This window comes from Heptranchias perlo, chromosome 2, assembly GCF_035084215.1.
Source record: "Heptranchias perlo isolate sHepPer1 chromosome 2, sHepPer1.hap1, whole genome shotgun sequence".
Classification (NCBI taxonomy): domain Eukaryota; kingdom Metazoa; phylum Chordata; class Chondrichthyes; order Hexanchiformes; family Hexanchidae; genus Heptranchias; species Heptranchias perlo.
In genome coordinates this window covers 132,344,609-132,356,055 of record NC_090326.1, presented here as the reverse complement: position 1 = coordinate 132,356,055, position 11,447 = coordinate 132,344,609, and the positions used below count along the sequence as shown (strand labels likewise).

General features: G+C 44.1%; 1 protein-coding gene across 1 annotated transcript in view; it reads right to left on the bottom strand.

Annotated features, from left to right (window-relative positions):
• Positions 1-1,729: 1,729 nt before the first annotated feature.
• gad2 (glutamate decarboxylase 2) overlaps positions 1,730-11,447 on the bottom strand; it is a 117,933-nt gene continuing 108,215 nt past the window's right edge. Inside the window, exon 16 of the mRNA XM_067999087.1 lies at positions 1,730-1,903. Within this exon, the coding sequence (XP_067855188.1) occupies positions 1,730-1,903 (174 nt within the window). The remainder of the gene's footprint in view (positions 1,904-11,447) is intronic.

Sequence of the window (11,447 nt, the reverse complement as noted above, 5' to 3'; positions counted from 1 at the left end):
GATTATTATTCTGTGCTTTCTTGAAAATGACAGTTATGGGGAATATTAAGCTACAGGCGCTGGTCTCAGACTGGGACATAGGGTTGGCAAAACTAAGTTATACTGCTGGTTCCTATTGGTCCTTGTCCTGGGACAATGGGACCTCACATACCACAAGAATACAACATAATTATGGATGAGGAAAGCCATTTGGTCCACCTTGATTCGTCCATCTAGAGTGAGCTTAAAGTCCTTCCACTGAAGCATTCAATTGGTTCTTAAATGATTTTAGAGTTCTTGCTTCCATTACTTTATCCGGGAGTCTATTCCTAGCGTTGATCACTCTTTGTGTAAAGAAGAACTTTCTGATATCAATGTTAAATTTGCCGTCTGCTATTTTGAACCGGTGATACTGTGTGTTTGCATGCATATACAATACTCTGCCTACCAGCTCCTGAAGGCCAGTTCGATTTTAATGTCAGGAGAGAGCTGGTCAGGTTGCCAGCTCTGAGCTAATATTAAAACCACATTCAAAAGTAAGTTGACAAGTTTCCAGATGGACTGTCTGTGAACCTTTTAAAATTGCCTTCACACTGGTTGCAGTTATATTACAGCATGTGTGAAGCCCACGTCTTGTGAGACTACCCCTTGGGAGTGTTCTCACACTTCTTGCCTCAGTATGCTTTGGCTGATTTTTTTTACATGGCACATTTTGCAATAGTGCTCAGCCAAGACCTTCACATTGATACAAACTCTATAATATAACTGGCTTATAAGACTTAATGCACATTTTGCCATGTTGGGTGTAGAGGACCAAGTCAGAGTTTTCATTCAAAGCTTCCCGTTACCAAACCTAAGTGTACCGAGTGTGATAACAATATACTAGTACATTAAAACATTGTCATTCAACACAGTACAGTTTGATTCTAAAGTGCACAGCCTCAATCTGAGGTGAACGAAACATTACTCAAAGTTCTACAAAGGAAACACTTTCACAGACAGTAATCACTATCCAGTTGTCAACAGAATTGTCATTTGCCATTTCTTTACAGCATGAAGAACAACATCACAATTATACATGGCACGTATAAACTCCTGGTCTGAACATTTCAAACATTGAACTCACAAATTCAAGTATGGCAATTAAAAGTATTAAAGCATTTTTTTTCTCTATCAAAATAAATAGAATATTTGAATTTGACACTTTAATGCAGAGCTTAAATAATAGAATAAAAGTTTCACAGAGCTGAAGCACAGATCTCCTTTTAAACGACTTTTATCACACCTAGCTAAAGAGAGTAAAAGAAGGAACAAGCCTCTATTATTGAATCTTTCGTAGATCCATGAAAATTGCAGAAACTTGCACTTTCACTATCCCAAAAAACTTTGTAACTGGAGGCCTTCACGAGTAACAACTGAAATGGTGTGCATTATTGGTGTGTAATGTGCGCCTGGACTAAAGTGCTCTATTTACTCTTAACACATCGTTTCAGTACTTAATGCCTCAGGATAATTTGCCTGAAGTGTGACATATCATTGATGACTCACACCTTTTTTAACTTCAGAAAATTTATAATTGCATTAAATAACTTCTAACACCCATAATTCCACATTTGAAGTCTTCAGCTCCAATCCCTGTATTAAGGGCTAATGTCAAACAAGACTAGTCTGGGGGAGGTAAACAATGAAATACATTCACACAATAGCAACATCCCCATTGTATTAGGGCAAATGTCTCGCACCTTGCAAGTTACAGATCCTGTCCAAGCCGCTCTATTTCCTCAATGAGGAAATCAATGTCTTCTTGTGTGGCTGCTGGGTTGGAGATGACCATGCGGAAGAAATTAACTTTGTCACCTTGTGGCTGATAACTTACCATTGTGGTACCAAATGTCATCATCCTGGTTTTAATCTGTGGAGCCACCTAAAACAGCAAAGAGCAAGTTAGGATCAGAATCTTTATTAGGAGTTTAAACACATTTCACCACAATCCACTGTGAATGGAATACTAATATGTGGTGAATCTGAATTTCTCAGCTGCTCACATATTGGTCAAGATTCACTATTATCATTCAAGAAGACGGCTCACCACCACCTTCTCAAGGGCAATTAGGGATGAGCAATAAATGCTGGCCTTGCCAGCGACACCCACATCCCATGAATGAATGAAAAAAAAGCTAAACAATATTACTTGGGGCTCTATATAGCTGTAGGTTTATCACAATTAAGTAGATACTGTGGTTTAATAGAATCTTGCAATTGGATTTGCTAGCCGTTGTTCCTGAATACTACGTGAACACAGTACAATATAGGGATCCCTGGACCATGAGGGGTCTAGGAGGCCTAGGAGGTCCGCCTCTCATCAGATTTTTTATTTTTCTGTATTATTGACTTATCACCACATTATTTCTGTTGCTGTGTACTAACAAAAAAATGTTTTCTGCAATGATAGAATTGCTTTCCTTTGGGTAGCTGATACTGTGGGGTCGATTTTAACTCCCCCGTGCGGCGGAAACTGGGTGGGGGAGAATCAAAATGGAACAGGGGACTTAACTGCTCTGTTCCCACCCCGATCTGGCCGACTGCAATTTTAAATTGTAGGCAGCAAAGCCAGCGGGGTTTTTCTCTAAATATCCAGATCAGGATCTGATGTCATTAGGGCCCAATTGCTATTTTTACCTGAGGCCTGAGTGAGGGAGCAGTGGTGGCTTCCCTGCCATGCCAAAGCTATCGGGATCTGGATCCAAAGGCAAAAGAAGCCCGGGTAAGTGTACATTTAATTATTTTTACAGGTTTCTTTGTGTGCCAGCAGGAGCAAAAGTGCTCCTCCGGGCCCCACAAGGAAACTGTTAGCTTCACCTGCCCCAGGCTTTCCCGCTCACCCCCATCCCCCACGGCAATTCCCCTCCCTGAGGCCTCTGACGCACTTACTAGCGGCCTGTGAACCGCCAGATAACCGCTTCCCGCCAACTTCCTGGCCATTTTGGTGGGGAATTTGGCAAGCGGCATGCTAATGAGGCACGGCCCTTAAAATCAGCCGAGCCTCCCTGTTACCGCTCCTGAATGGGCTGGTCACTCACTAGGCCGTGCTCCTGGTCTCTCAGAAGTTCGAGCAGGAACGTGTTAATATTTGCAGGTGATCCCCAACTCAGAAAAATTTGAAAATCACCGCAGCAGAATGTGACTTGTGGGTTTAGGAAAGGAGAAAACTCAACTGTATGTTGTGATATGCCCACCTTGGGATATGGCAGGTAGGTACATGAATAGGAGGAAGAGATGTGGCAAGTAGATGCTGAATGACTTTAGGGCATGTTATACTGGCAAAGAAGAAAGAGCTTATAGTGTAAGGACAAACACCATTAATTGGATTATCTTAAATCCTTCCTGTTAATAGTATATGAAACTAACACTACGGAGAATGATGAAAGCAAAGGTTAAAGATGGAGCACGAGGTCAGAGATAGAGTGAGCTCCTGGGAGATGATGTATAGAAATACCATTTATGGACCTAATTGTGTGTGTAAAATCACAAGCATAATACATCTTGAAATATAACATGTAAGTAGTGACAGAATTGTAGAAAGGAGCACCATTCATAAGAGGGTTCAAATTTACCCTAATATGAAAATTTGGTCTATTTAAAACCAGTCTAGACTGAGATGTATCTCCACTTACTGAAGGATCCCTCTCTGTGGATGCATGACACCATTTTCTTCATCACACTAAACTTTGCCGTCATCTTGTATTTTTTAAAATTTTCAGTTAGTTGAAAAGTTTGTATTTAACTACATGGTAGCTTGATCAAAACAATCTATTCCTGAACATCTACTGGTAGCAGACATGCATTCAGTGCCTGTCAGCTTATGTGTGGGTAGCAATGAACTCTTTAACCATCTGATGAATGAGGGGAAAATGTTTGGCAGCCTAGTATTGGAATATGAATCACTATCCAGTGCTATTATATATCCAGTGAAGGTTCTTTTCTGATTGTACATTGGTTAAATTTAAAGCTTCACAAAATCCTATTCCAAAACTTAATCCAAAGTCTAAATTTATCTAAACGCTCATCCCCCTTGAATTGATGATCTTGTGAGGCAGAATCAGGTCAAAAATAATAAAGAAAGATAAGAAAGACTTGCATTTATATAGTGCCTTGCACGACCCCAGGGCATCCCAAAATGCTTTTCAGCCATTTGGCAGTCAACGTTGGAATGTAGGGAACCGCAGCAGCCAATTTGCACACAGCAAGGTCCCACAAACAACAGTGAGATAAATGACCAGATCATCTGTTTTTAGTGATATTGGTTGAGGGATTAATATTGGTCAGGACACTGGGAGAACTCCCCTACTTTCTTCGAAAGCAGGCTTGAGGGGGCATATGGCCTACTCCTGCTTCCATTTCTTATGAATAGAAATTATGTGCTCAAATCTCTGGAGTGGGAGTTGAACCCCCAACCTTCTAACTCAGAGGTGAGAGTGCTACCAGTGAGCCATGGCTGACATTTGAAGTTTGAAACTTATAGGATATACAAGGTGTGAGCTTGAGAGGAACCACACAACAAATAAAATCATCTATACCACCAGAAGATTGAATCGCTAATCCATCTGAATTATTGGGAAGTCCCCCACCACAATCTCCAAAGCCTCGCCACCTATTCCATCCTCCCTACCCTGGCCACTGTCTCAGGCTAAACCAGACTATTTGTGACCTGTTTTTCTTTCTTTCTTTTTGTCCCTTTCCCAGGACTATTAAATTCAGCAATTAACCGTCTCCCTCCCCTGACCTACATTCAATAAAATTACAATTTCACCAACAGAGAGGGAAGACCAGCTGCAAAGAGCAGCAGTCCCGCGTACTGAAATCAAGCTGCAAACTAAGAATACTCTGTGTTTTTGTACAGTCTCTTTATTTGCCTCTAAAATCTTTGGATTATCTGCATTCTTTCTATAAATCTAGAAGTGCAGAATATTGTTGAACCAATGTATTGTGCCAGGAAATGGAAGGGAGGGACTTTTGCACATTCAACTCCCCAAACTCTCTCAGCCAAGTCATCAACAACAACTTGCATTCATATAGCACCTTTAATGTAGTAAAATATCACAGGACACATCAGAGGAGCGTAATCAGATAAGAATTTACCCCAAAACCAAAGTAGGATACATTAGGACAGGTGACTAAAAGTTTGGTCAAACAGGTAGGTTTTAAGGAGCATCTTAAAGGAGGAGGGGAGGCAGAAAGGTTTAAGGAGGAAGCTTCGGGCCTAGAGGGATGAAGGCGCAGCCACCAATTGTGGGGCATAGGAAGTGGGGGATGCAAAAGAGGCCAGAGTTGGAGAAACGTGGAAATCCCGAAGAGTTGTAGGACTGGAGGAGGTTCCAGAAATAGGGAGGGGGCGAGGCCATGGAGGGGTTTGAACATGAGGAAGAGAATTTGAAAATTGACGTGTTGGTGGACTCGGAGTCAATGTAGATCAGCGAGCATAGGGGTGATGGGTGAAAGGTGTTATAAATGGAAAGCCATGTGGTGAAGGATAGAATACTAGAGCATGATCTTTAGTTGTTTCCAAGCCTTTAATTCGTAGAGATTCCCCTTACACACACACCACACCTAGCTAAGTTCTCCTATAAAAAGGATACAAGAGATTCCCCAATTGATATCAACCACCTGAATACAATTAACACTGATATACATCATACAATTAACAAACAGGACTTGATTTGAGTTGGATACAGGCAGCAGACTTTTGGATGAGACCAAATTTAAGGGGGGTGGAAGATAGGAGGCCAGCCAGGAGAGCATTGGAATAGTCTGGAGGTAACAAAAGCATTGATGAGGGTTTCAGCAGAAGGGGCAGAGATAGACGATATTGTGGAGATGGTCTCTGTGATGGAGAGGATACGGAGTCTGACGCGCAATTCTGGGTCAAATAGGACAGTGAGGTTGCGAAAAGTGAGGTTGTGAATATCGGAGAAAGTGAGAGCAGATGTGAAGGAGGAAGAAAAATCAGGGGCTCAAATTAATTGCAGTCTACTATGGTCCAGCTCCTATTAGCTGGATTAACAGTGGCATTGTGAGAGGACTGGGAGTGGGTGGTCTGTCCAGCTCCTTGCACAAGGTGTGAAAACCAGAAAAGTATGCTCTAATATGATTGGTAACAGGTAAGGGTGATGCTGCAAAAGAAACATTTTAGAAATGATCTTTCAGCGAGGAACTGAAGGGTACATAAGGAGAAATGTTGATCAGCAGTGTATATCAGTGGGCAGCTGCTCAATGTGACCAGCAAGAAGCCTGACCTATTTTGATGGTCGGGCCTCATTTAAACTTGATGTGAGCTGCTCACGTGTTTCAGCATAGATAGGCAGGTCGATAATTGGGATGGAGGGGAAATCTAATGGCCCATCTGTGGAGAAGATGAGTCAGCAGGTGCAGCACTTTTTGGGCAGAACAGGAAGAGATATTATGCTTATCTTAACACCCAGAAAATGCTGTAGAAAGGATGCAGGATTTTGTTTTTCAATGGCCTCCAGCCTTTGGAGGATTCTGGTTTGGCCACATACTGCTCTGTTATAGTGGGCAGGGCAGTGGGCAGTCTGGATGCTGAGTGCTTATCGATCATAATTGCATTGGGGTTCTATGTACATCATGAAGCTGCCGCCTGTTTCCAATGGGAGCTGTGGTTGCCTATTTCAAGGCATGGACCAAAATGGAAGTGAGTGGTAAGACAGTGGTAAATTTTCAGTTGAGGTTTTGGTTTCAATACCATCCCATTCCTGACAAAAAGTGGAATGGTGGAGAGACCAAGATCAGCCCCGTAGAGTTTGAACACTATCCTTTCATCTCTGGGACCTGGATTTCATAGAATCATAGAAAATTTACGGCACAGACGGAGACCATTCGGCTCATCATGTCCACGCCGGCTGAAAATGAGCCACTCAGCTTAATCCCACTTTCCAGCATGTGCTCCGTAGCCCTGTAGTTACGGCACTTCAGGTGCACATCCTGGTACTTTTTAAATGAGTTGAGGGTTTCTGCCTCCACCACCCATTCAGGCAGTGAGTTCCAGACCCCCATCACCCTCTGGGTGAAAAATATTTTCCTCAGCTCCCCTCTATTCCTTCTACCAATCACTTTAAATCTATGCCCCCTGGTTATTGACCTCTCTGCTAAGGGAAGTAGGTGCTTTCTATACACTCTATCAAGGCCCCTCATAATTTTATACACCTCAAGTAAATCACCCCTTAACCTCCTGTTCCAAAGAGAACAACCCCAGTCTATTCAATCTTTCCTCATAGCTAAAATTCTCTAGTCCTGGCAATCCTTGTAAATCTCCTCTGTACCCTCTCCAGTGCAATTACATCCTTCCTGTAATGTGGTGATCAGAACTGTATGTAGTACTCCAGCTGTGGCTGAACCAGTGTTTTATACAGTTTCAGCATAACTTCCCTGCTCTTATAGGAACATATGATGTGGAGATGCCGGTGATGGACTGAGGTTGACAATTGTAAACAATTTTACAACACCAAGTTATAGTCCAACAATTTTATTTGAAAATCACAAGCTTTCGGAGGCTTCCTCCTTCCTCAGGGGAATGTGGAAATGAAATCCTCGAACCTTTCACATTTATAAATCACAGAACAATACCTGGTGATTACAGATAGTCTTTCCAACTGCCCGTTGCCAAGGCAATCAAAGTGTTCAGACAGAGAGGTGTTAGCTACAGGGCCACCGAATATACAAACAACCAAAAAAAACGGAAAAAAAAACAGAGAGAGAGAGAGGCAGAAACATAGAAACATCCGGAAGGAAGAGAAAGACAGCAAATGACCCGTTATATTAAAAAGAGATAACTTTTGTTCGCTGGTGGGGTTACGTGTAGCGTGACATGAACCCAAGATCCCGGTTGAGGTCGTCCTCATGGGTGCGGAACTTGGCTATCAATTTCTGCTCGACGATTTTGCGTTGTCGTGTGTCTCGAAGGCCGCCTTGGAGTACGCTTACCCGAAGGTCGGTGGCTGAATGTCCTTGACTGCTCAAGTGTTCCCCGACTGGGAGGGAACCCTCCTGTCTGCCGATTGTTGCGCGGTGTCCGTTCATCCGTTGTCGCAGCGTCTGCATGGTCTCGCCAATGTACCATGCTCTGGGGCATCCTTTCCTGCAATGCATGAGGTAGACAACGTTGGCCGAGTCACAGGAGTATGAACCATGCACCTGGTGGGTGGTGTCCTCTCGTGTGATGGTGGTATCTGTGTCGATGATCTGGCATGTCTTGCAGAGGTTACCGTGGCAGGGTTGTGTGGTGTCGTGGACGCTGTTCTCCTGAAAGCTGGGTAATTTGCTGCGAACGATGGTCTGTTTGAGGTTGGGTGGCTGTTTGAAGGCGAGTAGTGGAGGTGTGGGGATGGCCATAGCGAGGTGTTCGTCGCCATTGATGACATGTTGAAGACTGTGGAGAACATGGCGTAGTTTCGCCGCTCCGGGGAAGTACTGGACGACGAAGGGTACTCTGTTGGTTGCGTCCCGTGTTAGTCTTCTGAGGAGGTCTACGCGATTTTTCGCTGTGGCCCGTCAGAACTGTCGATCGATGAGTCGAGCGTCATATCCCGTTCTTACTAGGGCGTCTTTCAGCGTCTGTAGGTGTCCATCGTGTTCCTCCTCGTCTGAGCAGACCCTGTGTATTCGCAGGGCCTGTCCATAGGGGATGGCCTCTTTGACATGGTTAGGGTGGAAGCTGGAAAAGTGGAGCATCGTGAGGTTGTCCGTGGGCTTGCGGTAGAGTGAGGTGCTGAGGTGATTCTTCGCCGTGGGTCCATAGAAAGAAAATGTCGTCGATGTATCTGGTGTATAGCGTTGGTTGGAGGTCCTGTGCAGTGAAGAAATCCTGCTCGAACTTGTGCATGAAAATGTTGGCGTATTGGGGTGCGAATTTGGTCCCCATGGCTGTTCCGTGTGTTTGGGTAAAGAACTGGTTATCGAAGGTGAAGACATTGTGATCCAGGATGAAGCGGATGAGTTGTAGGATGGCGTCTGGAGATTGGCTGTTGTTGGTGTTGAGTATTGATGTTGTCGCAGCGATGCCGTCATCGTGGGGGATGCTGGTGTAGAGTGCCGAGACGTCCATCGTGGTGAGAAGTGTTCCTGGTTCAACTGGTCCGTGGATACTGAGTTTTTGTAGGAAGTCTGTAGTGTCGCGACAGAAGCTGGGGGTTCCCTGTACGATGGGTTCACACCTCCACTACTCGCCTTTAAACAGCCACCCAACCTCAAACAGACCATCGTTCGCAGCAAATTACCCAGCTTTCAGGAGAACAGCGTCCACGACACCACACAACCCTGCCACGGTAACCTCTGCAAGACATGCCAGATCATCGACACAGATACCACCATCACACGAGAGGACACCACCCACCAGGTGCATGGTTCATACTCCTGTGACTCGGCCAACGTTGTCTACCTCATACGTTGCAGGAAAGGATGCCCCAGAGCATGGTACATTGGCGAGACCATGCAGACGCTGCGACAACGGATGAACGGACACCGCGCAACAATCGGCAGACAGGAGGGTTCCCTCCCAGTCGGGGAACACTTGAGCAGTCAAGGACATTCAGCCACCGACCTTTGGGTAAGCGTACTCCAAGGCGGCCTTCGAGACACACGACAATGCAAAATCGTCGAGCAGAAATTGAAAGCCAAGTTCCGCACCCATGAGCACGGCCTCAACCGGGATCTTGGGTTCATGTCACGCTACACGTAACCCCACCAGCGAACAAAATTTATCTGTTTTTAATATAACGGGTCATTTGCTGTTTTTCTCTTCCTTCCGGATGTTTCTATGTTTCTGCCTCTCTTTTTTTTCCCGTTTTTTTTTGGTTGTTTGTATATTCGGTGGCCCTGTAGGTAACACCTCTCTGTCTGAACACTTTGATTGCCTTGGCAACGGGCAGTTGGAAAGACTATCTGTAATCACCAGGTATTGTTCTGTGATTTATAAATGCAAAAGGTTCGAGGATTTCATTTCCACATTCACCTGAGGAAGGAGGAAGCCTCCGAAAGCTTGTGATTTTCAAATAAAATTGTTGGACTATAACTTGGTGTTGTAAAATTATTTACAATTATAGGAACATAGGAACAGGAGTAGGCCATTCAGCCCCTCATGCCTGCTCTGCCATTTGATAAGATCATGGCTGATCTGTGATCTAACTCCATATACCTGCCTTTGGCCCATATCCCTTAATACCTTCGATTGCCAAAAAGCTATCTATCTCAGATTTAAATTTAGCTATTGAGCTAGTATCAATTGCCGTTTGCGGAAGAGAGTTCCAAACTTCTACCACCCTTTGTGTGTAGAAATGTTTTCTAATCTCGCTCCTGAAAGGTCTGGCTCTAATTTTTAGACTGTGCCCCCTACTCCTAGAATCCCCAACCAGGGAAATAGTTTCTCTCTATCCACCCTATCTGTTCCCCTTAATATCTTATAAACTTCGATCAGATCACCCCTTAACCTTCTAAACTCCAGAAAATACAACCCCAATTTGTATAATCTCTCCTCGTAACTTAACCCTTGAAGTCCGGGTATCATTCTCGTAAACCAACGCTGCACTCCCTCCAGGGCCAATATGTCCTTCCGAAGGTGCGGTGCCCAGAACTGCTCACAGTACTCCAGGTGCGGTCTAACCAGGGTTTTGTATAGCTGCAGCATAACTTCTGCCCCCTTGTACTGTAGTCCTCTAGATATAAAGGCCAGCATTCTATTAGCCTTATTGATTATTTTCTGCACCTGTTCGTGACACTTCAATGATCTATGTACCTGAACCCCTAAGTCCTTTTGGACATCCACTGTTTTTAACTTTTTACCATTTAGAAAGTACCCTGTTCTGTCCTTTTTTGATCCAAAGTGGATGACCTCACATTTGTCTACATTGAATTCCATTTGCCACAGTTTTGCTCATTCACCTAACCTATCAATTTCGCTTTGTAATTTTATGTTTTCATCTACACTGCTTACAATGCCACCAATCTTTGTGTCATCGGCAAACTTAGATATGAGACTTTCTATGCCTTCATCTAAGTCATTAATAAATGTTGTGAATAATTGAGGCCCCAAGACAGATCCCTGCGGGACTCCACTAGTCACATCCTGCCAATGTGAGTACCTACCCGTTATCCCTACTCTCTGTCGCCTTTCGCTCAGCCAACTTCCTAACCAAGTCCGTACTTTTCCTTCGATTCCATGGGCTTATAGTCTATGGTTCGGCTAATAAAGAAAAGTATTCCATATGCCTTTTTAATCACCTTATCCACCTGTCCTGCTACCTTCAGGGATCTGTGGACATGCACTCCAAGGTCCCTCATTTCTTCTACACCTTTCAGTATCCTCCCATTTATTGTGTGCTCCCTTGCCTTGTGTGCCCTCCCCAAATGCATTACCTCACACTTCTCCAGATTGAATTCCATTTGCCACTTTTCTGCCA